General features: G+C 39.9%; 1 protein-coding gene across 3 annotated transcripts in view; it reads right to left on the bottom strand.

The window, feature by feature from the left end:
• The window catches only part of PRDM16 (PR/SET domain 16), a 345,850-nt gene that overhangs the window by 201,891 nt on the left and 123,715 nt on the right, over positions 1-20,244 (bottom strand). For all 3 annotated transcript variants that reach the window (XM_069782815.1, XM_069782813.1, XM_069782814.1), the window contains exon 2: positions 16,117-16,466. In XM_069782815.1, the coding sequence (XP_069638916.1) occupies positions 16,117-16,466 (350 nt within the window). The remainder of the gene's footprint in view (positions 1-16,116; positions 16,467-20,244) is intronic.

Below are 20,244 nucleotides of genomic sequence, written 5' to 3'. Positions count from 1 at the left end.
TGATTGTGTACCTGATTATTATACACTTTTGGTCCACAGAGGCACGGATCAGCTCTGACAAGGAGAAGGTGGTTCTTCTAGCAGGTTGCTCTGAGAAACCCTCAGCTTTGAAATGTTTTTATCCACTTTATGTGAAATAGTCAACATTTGTTGATCTCCAAGGAACCCATTCCTTCCTTCAGGATTTCAGTGAAGAAAATGGATGCTGAAATGGGTATGTTGATTGTGAACGGCTGTGAATGTAGCAATGGCACTGCCAGCCAACTCTGAGTCTGGCTGCTCCCATTCATTACAGACTTCCCCGGCTGTGGTGAGGCCACAAGCTAACCTCTACAGATTTGTATCAATAAATATCACAGAGGTTTTTAGACTTGGCACCTCCTAATAACAAATAAATAAATGTTTATTGCCTTTGTTCCTAATTTTGCTTAGGTTCATGAGATTGTACAGAGCTTTACCAAATCACCTAACAGCTCCCCTTGCATGTCCAATGCCTTATACTTCATTGAGGTACCATTTAAAAATAACTATTAGTATATTAAATTCGTGCAAGAGAGGGGCTTCCCTATTGTTTCAGTATTTACGGTAGAACAAATACAGTCTCCAATAACATTTGCTGTCTGCCACATCACTTTCAATGGTATAACCATTTCGAAACAAAACTTAGAAATTAATAAAAGTACACAAATGCTATAATAAATCTCTTCAAAAATTAGAAGTAGAGATGGGCCAAAGCCAGAGTGGATTTCAAGCTCCCAGGATTCCGAGGTGATCAGATACAGAGTTTTCATCACTAATAACAAGCAAGCAGAGATAGAATAAATGAAGAGAATTTGTTTCAGTTCATAAGAGATTAAAATTACATGCTTTTGCAGCATAACGGTTGTGAGTCTTTCTTACTAAATCTGTTGTCTTTCAGGCTCATGGCATTTTCAATGCTTCCTCCAAACTCATGTGGGATAATGCACTTCCAAAAAGTAGGCTCTAGGTATGCACATTCTTAAAATCAACCACTCAACACGCATCCAAATAAAAGTGAGCTTTCCTACCCATTTTCCCCAAGAAAGGAAGCTCAGAGCCCTTTTATGCATTGTGAATGGCCCACCTAATTTAGACTGAATTATACCCTAACCTTCATTTCCCCTTTACTTCTTTGCTCCATTCAGCAGTTTCTGACTTCAGCTAATTCACTAACAATCCCAGCTGGTCCTTCCCAGCTCCCAGTTCTTTAGCACATTGTCCAAGGAAACTATGTGCTCCCATCTACACTGGTATTCCACTCTCCAATTAACCTACTGCTGAGAGGCTTTACCCCTTTCCACCATCCATTCCTCTGCACATACATTTTTTTTAACCTTTTACTTCTTGAATTAAAATTTATAAGATCTCTTCCAGGTGAGAAGGTGTTAAATTTATTTGCTAAATGTGGTGCTGGTTACACAGGAAGACATAACACACGATCAGGTGATAGCCATGAAAAAATAATCTGGTTGATCTAGAATGCATTTCAAAGCCAAGTATTAAGGCGCAGATCTTTAAGATACAAGTAAACAAATAACAAAAGAATTTCAACACTTGCTGTATGACAGGCATATGCTTGTTCTTATTACTGAAACCATGCAGAGTAACTAAGGTCAGCCAGAGGTATGGCTGGTATTTGATCTACACAGCCCTGCAGTAGCACTGCATAAGACACGTAGATGGATTTTCTATTCTCATTATTTAAAAACAATCACTTTTCTATCATACAATTATAACTTTGATGACAATAAAATGAATGCCTATACCCATGCAACCGCATGTCCTTTACTGTGAAAGTTTTACCATGTCTGCAAGAGAGAACAGTCTTAAACATGTCCCTATTTCAGATCTATTTTACCAATTACCTTAGTATACTCTTTTGTCTAATCAGGGACATAGATGATCCTAGTTACCGGGTGCCTGATCATCACTCATCTACTTGCACAAATAGAATAAACCAGGCTAGAAACAGTTCTGCTATCTTGGGATAAAAGCCAAGACTTCAACATCTTGAAGTCCCCCATCCAACGACTAAGTAATTATATACAGAAAATTCCCACAGCAAATGTTAATAAACCTCACTTGATTCAGACTAGAGATTTGTCTCTCCTCTATTATGGTGAGTGTCTGCACATAGCCCGCACTAATAAAAAAGTGCCTTCCTTTTTACTTAAACTGTTGTGGTTATTCCAAAAACTCTTTTCTAGTGTAGATTAAGACCTCATTTTAAAAGACCTAAACTTCAATGTACGCTTCCTGAGAGCCATTTAACATTTCATTTTCTGACACAATGCCAAGTGTCTTCTTTCTAGGTAAAAGGCACAGATCTTATTGTTGACAAGATCCTAGATAAAACAAAGATTGTGAAAATGTAATTGATGGCTATTAAACACCTACCTCCCCCAATTCCTTCTTTCTTGTACATTTGCTTAGAACCAAGTGAGCATAATAGCAGCACAGTGCTCAGAAAGTGGTTTTCAGAATCAGGCAGTGAGAAAGTCAATATGGAGCAGCGTGTCCATTTGTTTTGATTTATCTCACTAACTTCAATTGACAGTTAATTCATCAGAGTAGGAAAATGCCAGTCTAGTGAAAACACAACTCATGAAGGAGAGAGGACAGAGTGGAAAACGTAGAGTGTGGATAATACAGGTAATAAATTAAAGGATACAGTATCATTATTTTATCTTTCGCGTTCTGAATTTGCTACAGTCCTACTCTTGCCAATTACAGTTTATAGTAAGCAGTAAATTTACACATGCATTTACTGATGTATTTCGCACATAAACCAGCCCTTTACAAAATGAAGCAACTTTGAAAAACAGGAAAAGACAGGAAAAAAAGTCACTTTGGCTCAAATTTCTAAATCTGAAATTTCCAGCAGATTACTACAAAATCTTGTAATAAACTGCAGGCAAGATGAGAATTTACACTGTGAACGTTGGCTTGGATCTAAAATCCACACAAATAATAAAGAGTTGAAAATGAGATTTGCAATAGAATACTGGTGCACCACTAATGCAAGTGCAGCACTGCCAGAGAGCAGGGAATGGAATGGAAGACTTACATCTTCGTAAGGTCATAAGAAATGCCCAGAGCAGACCAATGGTCTGCCCAGCCCAGAAGCCTTAATGGGGCTGCATGTCCCCCTCTTATCTGGGGGCACTATTTGGTGTGTTCCCTGTTTTAGTCCCTTGACCCCACAACTTCTCCCTTTATGTCATTTTTTATCACCCAGAAACATTTCATTTCTCCCTGGGTTTTTTTTGTAGGGTTTTTTTTTCCCCCTTAATGCCCCTTTCTCCCAAAGCACAGCTTCAAGGATGTTTTTAGGGCTGGTCTTTGCCTGACCTTACGACAACATCAGCGATGACAATGAAAGCTGGAGGCAGTATTTAGGGAGCACATGTGAGCCTGGCCAATTTGCACTGCATTTGCCTCGTAGCGCTCCAGTATCCAGAGCCATTGTATAAGAGGTATTAGAGAGAATATCCCTGCCTACTCCTGCTGCTATATCCATTTATGGACTGGATTCACACCATCCCGGTCCTCTCTGAACCTTCTGATCTACCTGTCTCCGCAGGTAGTGTGTTCTACTTTTCACTACATAAAGTAGTACTCGTTTGTCTTTAATTTAAACACTTTTTCTACTAGCTCCATCAAACGCTCCTACTACAAGTATTACATTATTTCTTAGATAGCAGTTCCAAATTTCCTTCATCCACTGCATTGTAGGACTTTGTAAACTTCAACAGCATCTACTCTACTCTACACCTTCTCCTCTCCAAACTCAGCAAATCCAGATTTTCTAGTTCTTCCTCCTAGAACAGTTGCTCAGTCCTCTTGGAAATTTCAGTTGCCCTCCCCTATTCTTTGTCCAGCTCTGCTCCACCTCTCCTCACACCAGAGCTGCAAGACAGAGGCACACCAAGGTCTACAGAGCAGCATAACGATGTCCTCTGTCTTCTCCTCAACATCCCTCCTGGTAAGCCCAGTGTACTCGGGACTTTTTTTGGCTGCCACTGCACACTGATTTCAGAGATCTGTCAGCAGAGACTGCAAGCTCTCTTCCCTGCGTTCTGTCTGCCAGTTTGAAGTTCAGCATTACACAGACACAGCTTCAATTATTCTTCCCTGGATCCACTAAATTACATGACTTCACATTTATCTAAATGGAAGTTAACCTGTGGTTGGTTTTGGCCATTCACTAAGTTTTGCAGGGTTACTGACATTTCAGTCAGCACCATCCTTGATGCTTAAGTTAGGTCTGTAAAATGCTGCTAGTCCACTTAGCAATAACACTCAATTTCTGCTCGAAAGAGTAGAGACAACTCGACAAGGATCTGAACTTCCTGGCTTTTTTTTTTTTTTTTAATCAAGCTTGTATGCTTATTAAAACCTAAGCACAGCTGCAGCGGACTATAAGAAATTAAGCTTCTTTCTGTCCATTTCCCAGGAAACTGGCCAAGAGCCAAAAATAATCTGTCCTGTTTAAACTAAGTATCTGCATTTTGCCTCAACAACTCTCCAGAAAGGCAGCCTTTTTATCTCCCTTCTACACTGCTGAAATTCATTTTGGAGACGATATAAGCACTTATGAATAGCAAAAGATACTTAACTTCTGAGAGTGGACGTGTCTGTAAATCAGTACTTAGAATAGTTGGTATTTAAGAGATGAGATGCACACATCTTTTGTTTGAATGCAAGTAAATACACAACAAGGTACAAGCTTCATAACAGTGCAGTACTTTTGCATTGTTAAGCTCTCTCAATAAGAGATTAAACACAACCATTGTTGAGAGCAAAAAAGACTGCATCAACTCTAAAAATCCTATGACTTCCATATTACTAGCTAAAAGACTGAAGGCACAAATATGGGTTAGCAACACAGGAAGATATAAAGAAACCACAGCCTGAACTTTCATCCAAATATCTAAATTAAATCAGAAATCTTCCAAAGGTTTAGAAAAGTCTAGATGTTTCTGTTATAATCACAAGCCACTGCATTTCGAGGGCTTTTATTGCTCAGAAAGGAAAATACCAATTATCGCGGTAGGGTTTATTGGTATATATGGTCACAGGAAGATAGGAAGGTCTCATAGCCAAAATGCCAGGCTTGTTCAGTGAACAGGCTAAACTCCTCATAACCTTAAAATAATTTCAAAACATTGGTTTTTTATCTGCATTCAGTTTCTAAACATCTTGTGGTTGATGTTTGCCATCGCTTGACACTGCAATATGAATTTCACAAGCTGGTTCTTTAGTATGTTTTTGCCCTGCTGCTCACTTGAATGCTTCCACACTCCCCCCACAACTGCAATTCTATCCTTTGCCTCTTCCCTCTCTTTCACCAAAAGTTGAAATATTCCAAAACGTTCAAATATACTGAAAGTTCAAATAATCTACTGAAGCTGCAAAATCTGCTTGCATTGAATTTTCATATGTAGACATTCCTGCTACTTGGCTGGACCCACCAGTCCCATTCCACATGCACATCAGCATTACTGCACCCCTCGGTCAGAAGGAAGCACCGCCGGGCAGGTTCCCAGCCTGCCTTTGTGCTTCGGCTGTGTTCCTTGACTGATGGTAGAAGATACACATCCAATAATACGGCACTAGTAATAACCACCACGACCGATATCAAAGGCTAAGTCACTGGAGCTGTATTTAATTCTTCCCTTGCAAAAGCTTTCAAGTCAACCCAATTAAAGTAATCCACCACAATGATTCAAGTTTTAGAGACAAGGATTTCCCCCCCCACCTCAACTGAGCAGCTTGTGATTTAACAGTAATGTTTCAAAGTTGTTAAACAACCCTTTATTTTATTACATAAAAGATGAAGAAAGCTAAAAGGTACAAGCACTAAAAAGATATCTGATGTCTTACAGTATTAGGGGGGGAATTATCCAATTCCGCTAAAGCTAACAGCAGCTGCCTGTGTTGTACAGAAAGGATATTCACCCAAACCACAGTTGACAACTCTCCCCTCCTTCAAGAGACAAATATTTATTCCCCTCCTCACAGCAAGCCCTTTGGACTATGGCTGTTGTCAGCTAAAAGTGAATCTTTTATTTCATCTCGGGCTCTTTGACACTTGTCAAGTTCACTTCAAAAAAATTTCATCTCTTGCAGCATTAAAATCATGCTCCCGATAAAATCTGTGCTGGTCTGCTGCACGAAAATACTTTTAGCACATACACATGTAATCCAGTTTTAAAAACTTGCTTTAAATCAATAAATTGGATTTAAGATTGCAAGAACCCCTCGTTAACAGTTCTGAAAAAGCTGGAGCCTGTCTCGCCGTGCGGCAGTTTTTGTGCGTCGCCTGTACCCCCCCCGCACCTCCCGGGGACAGACTGGCCTACCACCATGGAGCCCTCCGTGTGACGGCCAGCAGAGCCGGGGGAACTCGGTTACGGCTCAGACCTACCACTTTCTGACTTCAAGACAGGAGGTTTATCCAGTTCCCCACATCACTCTTCTTTTCCAAACATTTGGCTTTGGTGATTTCCCCCCCGCCCCTTCCCTTTCCCTTACTCCAAGTTTAAGGCAGTTCACCACTTACGGTCATTTACAGCTTACATCTCAGTAAATCCAGAAGGTGTCTGATGAAAAAGAGGGACTAGCCAAGCATCTTAATCCCCCTGTTCATTCATGCTCTCTGTAATGTTCTTTCAGGCCTCTGCTGAGAGACTAGGCTGAAATGAAGGCTGATAAATTAGTCTGGAGGGAAACAAGGCAGATTCTGCTTGTAAAAGGTCATTCCAACTTTGTTCTGGGTGAGGGTTTATCTTGACTGCAGCTGCGACAGACAATGGCCGGGGCCTAAACGGCAGAAATCCTAGCTCTGCTCATGAAATTACTGTGCTGATAAGGTAGAATGGACTTCAGTGAGATCTAAATGGGAAAAGGGAGGTGGGGGACAAGGGTGAAATGTAGGTATTTTTGAACATGATTGAACAGGGATGACACAATAAGATGTACAATTAAAGCAATGACTTGCCCAGGCATTATCTGAAAGTGAAGAAACCTACTGCTCGCTAATCAGATCAAAAGGAAGAAAATACCCACTTCTGTGTGCTGAACAAACTGCCTCAGTACAAATGCAGGCACGAGTGGGCTGAACGCTGCACTTTCTATACCGGAAAGGTTATGAAATACATTAAACATAAAGCCGATTCTTAAAGATGAGGGTTTCTGAACTACTGCACCATTCATGATACATTACATTGCTTCCCGAACGCACTGCAGATTTACTTCACTAGCAACATGTTGCCAAGAGCAGCCTCAATAAGCCCCACTAAAGAGCACACACCAGCAGGACATCTGGGCGAGAATACTCTTTGGCGAAAAGCACTTTCATTTTTTTAAAGTACATTTTGTGCCTTTCTGGGGCAGAGAGAGTAAATGACGGCAAGTTCTGACGAACCGCACTCTAGTCTGTGCTTCCTGATGTGTACACAGATTGACTTTCCTTGTGAGAGAGACGCCTCTCCTTTATTTACACATCCCACTTGAATGTGCATGTCTCTGATCAATGCAAACACATTAAATGGTCTCAGCATACTGTTACCAGTCTGGAACCCGATTACGCTAACCAGCTTCCACTCAGGCCTGTGCCTCAGATGACCTTGTTATCTGTTTGCTTTCAGAGAGGACAGAGAGAACCATGAAATGAAGAGAGACGCAGAAACGAGTCAAGGTGGGTATTTTATACAGACGCTTCGCAAAGGGGCTGGCCTTAGTCACGACTTGAAAAACAAAGCACACGATTAGTAATAAAACTTCCAAAGACACCCCTATGCATGGAAATGCTCCTTCCACTCCGACTGGCCAATTCGCCACCTTGCCTGACCACTAGACCTCCTCCTGCAGACATGCTTCTTCCCTTCATGTTTCTAAATGTGACTCAAACTTAGCTTCACACCTTCCTTGGATAAACAGCCCACGTTTTTCAAAGCTGTAAACTTTCATTACAAGGACTGTCTCATTTCGTACAGGTCCCAGTACTTTGCTGTGATGAAAAGCACAAAAAGAGGAAAGGATGAATAATTAAATGATATGTTAACAAGTAAAGAACAAAGACCCACCTATGTCCCACTGCTTCAGAAAGAGTGATAGACCCAACTTTTTATTTTCACCTCTATATACAACATAACTCCCTTGCATTTCCAGAGCCAAATAAGAAGCAATCAAAAGGCCAAAATGTGTGAAGTGCTAAGTCCCACAAAGTAAGAGTTGCTACATTTAGCAGTTCTCCAATTCTGCGGTGCTGCTCCATGTTTGCTATAGGAAGAGGAGGACTGTGCCAAATTATGCAGAGAATGTCATTCCCCCTTTCTCTACAAGTAATTAACATAAAATTTTACTCTGGAAGAGTCACTGTTGTTACTTCTTGTATCATACAGTGTGAGGTAAAGAAATTTAATTTTAAACCTTCAGACTTCATGATTAAGCAGGAACTTCAGTGAGGTTCACTGAAAGGTTTGCTAATGTCACAAACCTTTAGAGCCTAAACACAGCTTTAAGTATTTAAGCCTTGACTCAAAGTTGAGTAATGACTTTCTCTAATGTCTTAGCACAAGGTTACTGGAACTCAGGGGCTAGGGAGAAGCTACACAGAAAAAGGACCCCGGAAAATAACTGGGTGAACACCTAAAACATTCAGCCGGCCAGGGTCCCTCGCACAGCAAGGGACAGTACAAGCGAGGTGAGGGTAGCATACCTGTAAGTAGGAAAGGTGCAGCAGCTCTGACCTCGGCAGCCAGTCCCCAAGTTCCCTAGAGAACTTGGGCATGTTCCCGTATTGCCAGCTTACCCTGGATCCCTCGATGCCACACTATCACGTGTACATTACCTACTAGTAAGCAGCACAAAGACTGTCTTCTCAAACAGCACACACATCCCTGATTACCATGTAGAAGTAGCCCAAGAACTGCAAAGCAAGTTATTTTGCATTGCTTCCACCTTCTGAAATTGCAACTGAAAGAGTCCACAGAGTGATGCCTCCTTTAAAGTCCCATGTATATTTATGGTTTAACTCTAACTTATTGATCACTTCCTTTACAAAAGCCTACTGTGTTCCAATGTTCCATCAGCCAGGCTTTTCTGGGAGCGGACAAAATAAAGGTTGGATTTCTATGTAGGTTAACATTCCAGAGGAAGAAGTAGTGCCCTGTATTCTGCAAGGCTTTTGACAACTAAAAGAGCTATTTTTCAAACCCTGTGGTCACCACTGAGCTTTTCGTGGGATTTTCTTTTCCTCCTTTTTTTCTTTTTCTTTTTTTTTTTAAGTGTGGATGATAAAATACTGTTTCAGAAGCTGGTATTCATGGATGTCTCTCGAAGACGAAAAGAAAATATTTATTTCCTTTTTCTGCTTGTGAATCAGAATGTTCTATTTAAAGAAAGTGCCCTCTGCCGGATTGCTCATGAGTTATTACCCCTTATGGAAATAAAAGAGAAATATCAGGAGGTATTCTTAGTCATTCCCTTCCCCTGTCTCTTCTTTTTTTTCCTTAATTCCTTATATACCCATGTTTTAGAGAAGTGCCTAAGATAGAGCAAGATATCTTGGCATTCTTGGGCCTAAAAAAGACTTACTCTTTTAACCCTGACATTGAAGCATTTGGTGAAATATCAAAAAATGGTACAAATTTCAGCCACTTCACTTGGATGTCATAAGGTGCATTTTTCATTTTTATGCAGGATTGATATTAATAAATTACCCCCCCAATAGATTTAGTTGTAGAGAACGGGATTTTGCCTTTGATACAATAAGCAGTTCCCCTGCACCCCTCCCCACTTTTTCTTTGTTGCTTCTTTTTCTGAATCAAAAGCCAGTAACATGTGCCTATTGGCATGTTTTTAATACCAGGCATAGGAAACAGTCTAACAATTGACAGCACCTGGAAGTTGACTCTTCCCCTTCCTCATGATGGTCTCCTAACACCAGAACAAAGGCCATATACTGCGGAGAAAATTAAAGTGTTGATGTTCTCACCACAGTTGCTCTCTGGAAAGGGGACAGTATCTAGCACATGCAAAGTTCAGCAACTTTATTGGCCAAAAATCGCACAGTATTTAGAATATTTAGAGTTCAGTAAGTTCTTTTTCCTCCTTGAGATTTTTTTTTTTTTTTCACTTAAGTGCCAGGTTTCAGTCTAAAGCAAAAGTTTATCTGCAGTTTTATAATGCATGTATATATACGTTCTAATTCTGGATGCCTGTTAGCAACTACTAGTAGCTAAGGGCATATCTGGGAAGTCCCAGAGTGCTTTTACATTCTGCTTACCTTATGAACCCATAGATTCTTTCTTTTTCAGAATTATTCTAGCCAAACAAAACTCTGAGAAATTGTGAAGTAACCTTGCATGGGAAATGTCTTCGGCATAGGTAACACGCTCCATCTAGGGAACGGCCATGCACACCATTCTTCAGCAATTTCCAAGACTGCTCATTCCCTGCAAGAGCATTAGATGTGGTTTTGAAAACAGCAATTCATAAGCTCTTTTTCCCTGAGCGATAGAATCTGTTATAGTAACATTATTCTCAAGCCAAAGGGAAAGGCAGAGGCCAGAGAAAATGAATGAATCAGAAGACACATGAAGAAAAACTACAAGGAAATGTCATCACATCCTTTCAGTCTAAAAGTTGAAAGAACGTTAGCAAGAGATGAGTGCAAACACGTTTGGGGATTTCTCTGCTCATTTAAAGGACTCATACTTCTTTTAGCATCTCTTGTTAAGAAACAGGACAGACAAGAACATGCTGCTTTAACAAACTATCAGCTTCTACAGTGAAATGAGGGAATTGGGGCTGTATGTTCTTTTAACTGGGAAGCATGACAAAAGCATCGCAGTTAGAAAAACGCTTAGAGTCTCCTTCCTATTTTAATATTTTTAAGACTCAAGGAAATACAATACAATCGTCCTCTCAGCAATCAAGGCCAGTCATGTGAAGTAAATTTTCCTTGGCACTTACGAGCGTTTCTAAAAAACAAACAAACGAAATAAACAAAAAAGACCCCCACACCAAAATTCAAATATTCTATTTTGTGGGAACAGGGAGGTTGAACTGCTATGAATCACTGACACTATAAAGCATGTTCAAAAACCAGCAGTTTTCCACTGGCACAGATGTGAAGCCAAGAATGCCTGCTGCATCCTTAGCTGCTGGCTCTTATTTTTTCCACAGTTATTTGTCTTTCATGGGACAGCTTCTATCTTCACCCTGAAGTATTAAATGAAAGCACTTATTTTTCATACGTAAAGAAGCCTGCCTCTTACACTTTAGTGTAAGAGAAGTCTCTTGTGTTTCAGCAAATAATCTCTTAAAATCTAAATTAAAACAAAGGAACTAATAACTATCTTTTATTAATGTTATTTACCCTGTGAAGCAAACTGAGCTAAAAGCATATCTGATTACTTCCAAATTCCCTAGAATTCAGTTGCTAAATTTCCCTCCAGCATGTGATTCCCATTCTTCTCTCAATGAGCAAAATAAACAGTGCTATGATAAATATCATTATTTACTCAACAAAGTGATCAAAATCATTACGCGATTTTTATTTTTTTTTAGGTCCCAGAGGCAATAAAGTGAAAACATGCTGTGATTTATTTGGGGTACTCTGAATGGTATGTTCTGTGTCAGCAGGCAAGGAAGTAATAGGATCAGGAGAGCAGAGCAGAAATGCAATCACGTCACACTAAATAATCACAAGGCTTTTAGTTTGGGTGGTGCCTTTTAAGGGGAAAAAAAGGTAGATAAACATGATCAGCACAGTAGTGTCAGGGAATGAGGCACAGAGGGAAAACACACAGCACACCATCCTATACAAGCACTTACTGAATCATCTCTGTGAGGGGGTGGGGGCCGGAAGGCCGACATATCTCATTTATTTTTATGAAATGAGCATGAATCACTCACTGCCATCCCATGTTAAAAAATCCCTTGAATAATAGGTGTGGCTTAATTTAAAGAATATTTTTAAAAACACATTCCACAAAGAAAATGTTGGAGGGAAAACATATAAAGAAACAAGATAGTAAAGACTTGTGGCAGATAAAGTAGGACATGTATTCACCCAGTCTTAACCCAGTCCCTCCTGCCTGGCTAAAAGGAAAAACATCTATAATAAAAAAAATTACATATCTTTTTTTCAAGATATGGCAAGTAAGACACAGCGTTCTGTATTCCCTATGATGTTTTAGGCTATTAGGGGAAATAATGAGTAAAGCTGAAAGTTTCAGCAAATAGCATTCTTCTTCTACCTCCTGGAGCTAGATGTTTTACATCAGAGCCAGGTCTGGATCAAACAGTTTAGATGAAGAAAGAGCTGGCCCCTACCTCCAAACAGGAGCCCGTGTTTTTTGAAGACTTTGAAGAAACACAGTTAACTGCTTTGTCTCATTTTAATTTTCACAGATCTGGTCTTATTGAAGTTTGAAAAGAGAAAGCTATTTCTGCGGTGTTAATGCCTTGGATAGAAGAGAGAGATCCGTTTTCAAATCAAAGCCTTTAATAGCACATTTTCTAGCCCCACTAAAATGGATTTTTTCAATTACAGAAATTGGAAGAAACAGATCTTAATTGTGAAGTTCAAACTGAAGCATTTTTAAATTTGTGTTGTATTTTAATATACTGAATTAGCATGCTTGAGCTTTAACTAAAAACATCCACAGAAAAGCAATAAAAAAATGCCTTCCTACACACCTACATATACACAGTCCACTCTGACATCCTCCAGCACTGTTTCATCCTTTATGCTATCTACAGCGATTGGGGCCCATTACAGATGGGCACAAGTCCAAAGATATTAAGAAATTTGCATACTGACCATGTTCAGAAGCCAGATATGCACTTTTAAGCACAAAGATGCGTCCTACACAACAACATAAAACAGTTTCTAGCAAAACTGAGATGTTGCTAATGAATGCCCACTTCAAAATGTGGTGTAAAGCACTCTTAGATATTACCACTTTTAGTGGCACTCTTAGTTCAGTCAAAGTCTGACAAGTTTCCTGTGATGAAGGGCAAGATCTTTTTGTGCAAAAGGCAGAAACACTATTAAAATTAAGGAAGTGATGACTACTAAAACCAAACAAAAAAGTCCAGGTTTTCAGGATTTGAGCAGGTGGGGTGGAGTGTCCACAGAAGTAGCATTATCAAGAGTATAAACGATAGGAAATGAACTGAGAAATACGAATAGAGAAGAAGGTTGGGTGTGAAGAACATATAGCTTTCCTGAAGTAAAAATACTAATATAACTAATAGAATAGGCAAGTCAAGTATAATTGTAATATCTCAATTAGCCAGCAGTAAGGAGTTATGTGTAAGAAGTCTTACAATAGCATTTGACTTTCAAGTCACCGCAAGTCAAAACTGCAAGTTACAGAGAAGTATTGTCAAAAAATAATGTCAAACTGCATAAGGAACACTTCTTATGGTACAGTACAAAAACTACACGTGTTAGATTCATCACTAGTGTAAGAAACAACATACAGAGGCAGAAGTCTAGGCAATAAAAAATTCCTCCCCTTTTCTTTTTTTCTCTTGCTGCCAATTGTCTGCCTGCTCAATTTTATTAACAGAGGATGGAAACATATCCCAAGTTACAATTTCCTAGCACAAGTGACATCAAGTAAAGCAGCCTAGGACACCTCTTTAAGGCTTTTCCAACCTTGCACTCAAAAGAAACTGCTCAGAAACCAACAAACGATAGTATTTATTACATGAATTCCCATTTAGCACATGAAGGTATTCCTGTATGTTGTTCCCAAGTGAAATGATGAAGATACTGAGTGACTAAAAACAGGTTTCTGAACTGCCTTTAAACATACTGGGAAGTGGAAAACTTCAAGAGTTATCTGCAAGTACAAGCAAAGTCAAAAGAGATAGTGTCAGGGTGGGTCTAAGACAGTGTTTGAGGATATCTGATGGAGAACAAATAGTCCTTCCTTTCAGGTATGAAACGTACCTGCCAAATCAGAGAACAAAAGAATGCCGCTAAAATGTGAGAAGTACCCCAGAGAAAGAAGGTTTGTTCAATTACACTACAAAAATAAACAGTATCGCAAAGTCAACGTAGACTGAAGTTAATAGATACGGCTTTTATCAGGCCTGGTATTCAGGGCAGAATGGATATAGGGAACATTTCTTAAAAACATGAATGTAAATACAAACTTTTATCAGAAATATAAAACACAAGGACAAAGGTTTGCCAAGGTCATAGAAAAAAAGACTGGCATTACTCAAATTTGATCTGACTTCCAGCAGCCAAGGAGGATAGCACTTTGTTCCAAAAAACCCCACTAATTTAAAAAAAACCAACCAAACAAATGCCACCTATAACTACTAGGTTCAGAAAAAATAATTCTCCTTTCTGTAGGAGCCAGTTCCACATTGCAGCCTACAAATAATCAATATTGCATATTGCTAGAGGAAAATTGTGCTTAGTTTCAGAGACAACTTAAAGCGATCAGTACATTAGGTAATCTCAAGCTGCCTCATACCTATAGCTTCCCTGAAACAGACAAGTATTTCCAGTATATTAACAGGGATTGCCCCCCCCCCAAAAAACGTGTTTTGAAACTAATACAGTAATACTAAACAATCAAAACTCTCAGCTGAATTTCCCTTCTTTCTCTGCATTAGGAGACAGAGAAAGGGAAACTCTCGACTCAGTCATTCAACCAAACTCCAATTTTAGCTCTTCAGACATCTCCTACTGCAGAACAACAAAACATGATTGAGTTTTGGTTTTATAGCAAGTGGTTTTTTGCTTTTTCCTGCACTTCAGACACGTTAAAAAAGTAAACAAAAACATCTGGACATACTACTTTGGGCTTCAAACAATCTAACTTTTCACTGATTTTTCAGACTTCACAATCACGAGTGTAAACATAATCAGACACAATTTAAAATGTTAATGCTTAAGTTTGGCCTTTTTGACCTCATTTTCTGAGAAAATAGGGCTTCTGTGATTGCACTGTTGGCTTGCCCCCTTGGTAAGTCTTACTGCTTTATCCCTTAGTTATTTCCCACCTCTGTACTCCAACAGCTTTTAAAACATGGCTTCACATCAGTTAGTGGCCGATGGAGAAAACAGGCCAAGTTATTGCTTCATGCAGGGGAAAAGGGAGGTAAAATTCAGCTTCCACCTATTTTGAGGGACAGGGCTAGCCTATCAAATGCCATGTGAGAGTCCTAGCCAGCCACATCTCCCTGAACCAGCTGCCCCAGATGCAGCCTCTTCCTCAAGACAAAAGACAGCAGATCTGATGCGCAGCAAGGGTATTGTAGTGCTGGGGTGGACATTAGGGCTACAACAGAGAAGCAATTATATATTATATAATGGACACTGGATGCACTGGGATAGGACTGTGGACACAGAGCATAAATCCTAGGCTACATTTCACTGTTCACAGAATCTAGTATAATTTATGATAATTCTTAGGGGTATAGGTATTTTCAAATCAAGAATATAGGAGCAGGAAGAGACTAAGATGATTTCTGGGACAATCCCAGAAAAGCAGGGAGAAAGACAGGAGTTCTGGGATAGTGCTGTTTTTCCTATTCCAGACTGTTTTTTGTTTAGCTCTTAGGGAAAAATGACTTTCACATTTCTTTATCTTTGCTGCAGAACAAGAACTCAAGAACATCTAGGGTGTTAATGGGTACATGCTATTTTTCTATGCCCAGTTAATAACGCCTGCACAGCTAACATGGACTGGAAGTCAAAGGTAACACACCCAACTACAAAACATGATGCGACTAATCATATTTCTCCCATTGCGACAAGTTCTGAACACAATTTGAAAATGACAAGCACTTTAAGAAGTGACCCAACATCATTTAAAACCAACCTTCTAAAATGGTGCTAGAGGAGTATTTGTAGCCCAAGAAGCTATCTTAAAAAGGATTTCTGCTGCTTTTTAAATACTGCATGTAATCGGGGATGCAAAATAGCGCAGGGAAATACGGCATTAGCAAAGTCACTACTTCCGTCCCCAGGCCAGTCAGGACTCAGTCTAGCTTTATGAACAGTTTGCACAGAAGACAAATGAATGTGATTATCACATTCAACACGCTTACCTCCCATCCAAAGTTTGTTTCCTTTAATGTGCTCCTTTGTACTGTCATATAGGGTCCATATCTTTCCCCAACTTCAATCTTCTTTTTGGCCCAAATCCCTAGCCCTGCCCCTGGAATCGAAGATTCTCTGAGTTCAAAATCTGGTGGGATTGGAATGTCATCAGGAATGTAGACGGGAGCTTCATAAGGTGAGCCCTCCTTGGGAGTGAAGTCCTCACTGGTGGGAAAGGGTGATGGAGGTCCGACAGGAATGGGGGACATAATACTGTCCTCTGTTTCCTCCTCTGCACTTTCGCCAGCAAGGAGATCAGGGTCGGTCTCGTACATATTATTTACAATCTCGCTGTCACCTAAAAGGGGAAACAGCAGAACAAAACACACTGAAATACTCACGTGAACATTACTTAATCTCTTCTTGGGACAGTTTCATAAAGCCTAGTTCGCATGCTTTAAGGATAGAAGTAATGGCAGAAAAAAAGATAATCCTCACCTACAGAACTCAGGTAGAACTGAGGTAAGAATATTCATGCTGGTTGCACAGTATTCAGTGCTATTGAAGGATGAGATGAAAGCTACTGGCAGGCCTGCCATGTTATACTGGATCAGGGTTACTGTAGCGGTTGTCTTTCAATAACCGAAAGAGGGAAGAAAACACAGAAGAGGTGTTCGAGGTTCCCTGTAACCATTTATTGTTTTAACTGGCTCAGTGTATTTTGTAGAGGAAATAAAAAAGAAATTAAGGTAAAATCTGACTTAAGTTTGGCAAGAACTGTTTGCCTAGTACTTGGGGTTCTTGGGTTCAATGCGTCACACCACAGAAGCCGTGGCTGATGTGACCTTCCAGCTACATTTCAGCAACGCACCTTTTCAGGTGTAACAAAAGCATCGCTAGTCTGTAATGCTACTTTAAGACTAATATGTCCTACTTGCTTAAACAGCAAGCATTTTAAGCTACACTCTCAACCACAGTACAGGTGTTGGTTCACTGAACTCCACAGGACGGGGATCTGGTTTGCAATACTGCTACAACGGTCAAAGAGAAAGCTAAGGAAAAGCTGTACACTTCCCTCTGTTCCACACAACATCTCATAAACTAGACAGAAACAGATTAGCCCAAGTAGTATTATTACATTATCCTCTAAAAAGAAACCCAAGCACTTAAAAACATGAGCCTAAAATGCTTATTTAATTTCATACTATTCAGGACGTAAGAGTTTCAGAGGCAAGTCACTATTTCTTTTTTCCTTTTTTAAAACAATGATTCCACAAAAGCATCAGCAGAACGGCAGCTGGTTTTCCTATGCCTCAATTTCTTCAATTGTATAAGGTAGTAGAAAAAAAAAACCCAAAAAACCACAAAAAACCCACATAAGAAGATTTGAATGGGATGTATGTAGAATAAAGGCAAAATTTTAAGGAGGAGTTAACATTACTAGCCAGAATTGATAAATGCACCTAGTTAGAAATACCACGTCAAATCTTTCATGCTTAGCATCTTCAGCATAATTACAGAACTGTTGAGCTCAGTGCCTACAAAAGACTGGGAATCAAATTAGTCTGGAGGATAGGAAGAGAGCGTGCGTATGTGTGTGTTCGGGGAAAACAAACAACACACACACACACACACACAAAGTAAATACCCTTAATCCTGCAAGGATTTTTAAGCTTCATTTTCCAGCAACAAAATTATTACACTTCAGAGAATTACAAGTCAATTCCATTATTAAACTTGTAACAACATGCATCCATTTTCTGGTTTGATATTGGCTTGTACAATCTAAAAATATTCTTCAAACATCCCTTCCTCTTCCATCACTTGCCAAAAACAAATAATTTGAGACATGTTTACCAGAATGCACTGAAAGAAAACTAAATAAGAAAAAAGTCTGTGAGCACAGGAGTTGACTAAGAAGTTTTCAGAAAAATACTTTTAACCGGAAAATGATAGTCTGCTGAATCCAAAATGCTTCATTCAGACACGCATTTCAGTGATTTCACGGCAGGATTCTGCTTGCTGGGTGCAGTTCTGCTAAGAAACTGCCACATTTCCTCCAAATTCACTGATGGATCAACCAAAGAGGCCAATCTTCCAAGGTAGCCTTTGCTGTAAGGACTCTCAGGGCTTCCTCCAGCTATCTTCTTCTGTACAGATGGGATTCTACAAGTCCACCAGACTTGCAGTTCTAACAGAGACTTGGCCACATTTCCACATGAGGAGCCTGGACAACACAGCTGGAGCTCCGTTTTGACTCTCCCCCCTCTGTCACAGGGCCAGTAAATGCAGGGAATCATAGCTGAGCGGATGTCAGATCTCAGAACCCAAGAATACATTTCATTTTTCTATTTTCAGAACCAAACACTCCAATCATTTCAAAATTAATCGTCCTCTTTCCTCCTTCATTTTCCTGACCACACAAAATTTGTAAATTTATCTTGCAATTGCAAAATTACAATTTTTTTTTGAAAAAATATTATTATTTTTTACCAAATTCCCCAAAGACAGAAAACTCCATTTTTTGACCAACTTTCCCTTGGACTGGTATACAGTGGGATTCCCACAGTCAAACCACATTCTGATGTACTTGTGTTTGGAATATACTTATTCTTATGAAATGCAGTTATTATTGTGATACTAGTGCTGAAAGCTCCTATTCAGCCTGATTAACCAGCCCTGCTTAGAAGAGAGCTCCTTCTTCAAAGAATTTACAAAGAGATAGAAGGGGAAATGGTTTGTAGAGTCTTACAGGTGAGACACATAGCTATAGAGAGAATAAACATGTTGCTAACAGAGCTGGAAAATGAACCCCGGGTCTTAGCAGATCACCTTCATGAGGAAAGCATTCTCCTCCTCACCCCAGAGGTAGAACAGAAAGGAAAGAAGTCTGCAAGATTGCCATTACAGCTGCTGCCTGAAAAAGTACCTTCACCAGAACTTCCAACCTCACAAACACCTATATTATCTATGAATAGATGAGATTTCCCCCCCCCCGCCCCCGGTAAGTGGACAAACCCAGAGCACGGTAATTTGGAGAAGCGTCGCCATAGTTTGCAATCCAAACACAGACCTACAGTCACTGCTAACCAGGCTTCAGTTATAACAGAAGTGTTTCCAATCAGTCTCTCCTAGCTTGCTGGAAAGTCAAAAACTTGAGTTCTTTTTAAGCCTCCAGAAGTACACTACACAACAGTATATTATTTCCATTTATGAAATCTTGAAATCTTTGGGTTTTTAAGGTTTGATGTTATAGGTTTATAATTGTGGCGATCATTCTGAAATATTCTTTGGGCAGCCAAAAGAAGCAATTCAGGGGTGAACAGAAAAAAAACATGCAAGCTGCTGTCTTAAAACCAAAACCAAAACCCACGTCACTAGTTTCTCTTATCCGCTGCAGCATCTGCATTCTGACTATAAAACCTTGAGGACTGATTTCCTGAGCCAAGCTGGTCTGCTGCACTAGACAGCTCCTACGCAGCGATGCAGAGATGGATCGTCAACAAACCAACAGATTTGCAACTAGATAGGTCATCGATAGATTTTAAGGACCGCAAAGAGGATTTGTGCTAATTCCGTATGACCTCCTGCATTACTTAGACCGCAGGGCTCCTCTGAATTATTTCCATCTTCGAGATCAAGAGGCGGTACACAGTTTATCTTTTAGGCTGAAAAAAACCCCCTACTTTAAGATTTTCCAGCAGTGGCCAATAAGCCTTGGTACACAGCTCCACTGCACTACTACCCTTTTGCCCAGTAGTGATTACTGTTAAAGGGCTTGTACAGCACCCCCCTCCCCACACACACAAAGCACACAGTTCGACAGCAAGTGCTAATGGGGGAATTATAAGCCCCTTTGTCTCCTCTCTCCCTGGCAAGCGGTCTGCCTCCTTTTTACCTTCCGCATTCAACATCTCTCCCTTTTCAATTTTTGAGGATGTCACCTCTTAACCTCTTGAATGAGCTACATAGGATAGAATATCTTTCACTGAAATGTGTGTTTTCAACCCTTTAAAGACTCCTGACTGAACCATCTGTGGTTTTTCAACAACTTTTTTGAACTATCTATATTAGAACTGGCTAGAGGATTCCAGGATCATCCAAGTGAGCACTAAATCCAGAGAGAAATTTTCCAA

The sequence above is a fragment of the Haliaeetus albicilla genome, chromosome 4 (genome assembly GCF_947461875.1).
Source record: "Haliaeetus albicilla chromosome 4, bHalAlb1.1, whole genome shotgun sequence".
Lineage (NCBI taxonomy): Eukaryota > Metazoa > Chordata > Aves > Accipitriformes > Accipitridae > Haliaeetus > Haliaeetus albicilla.
This window is presented reverse-complemented; position numbering and strand designations above follow the sequence as displayed.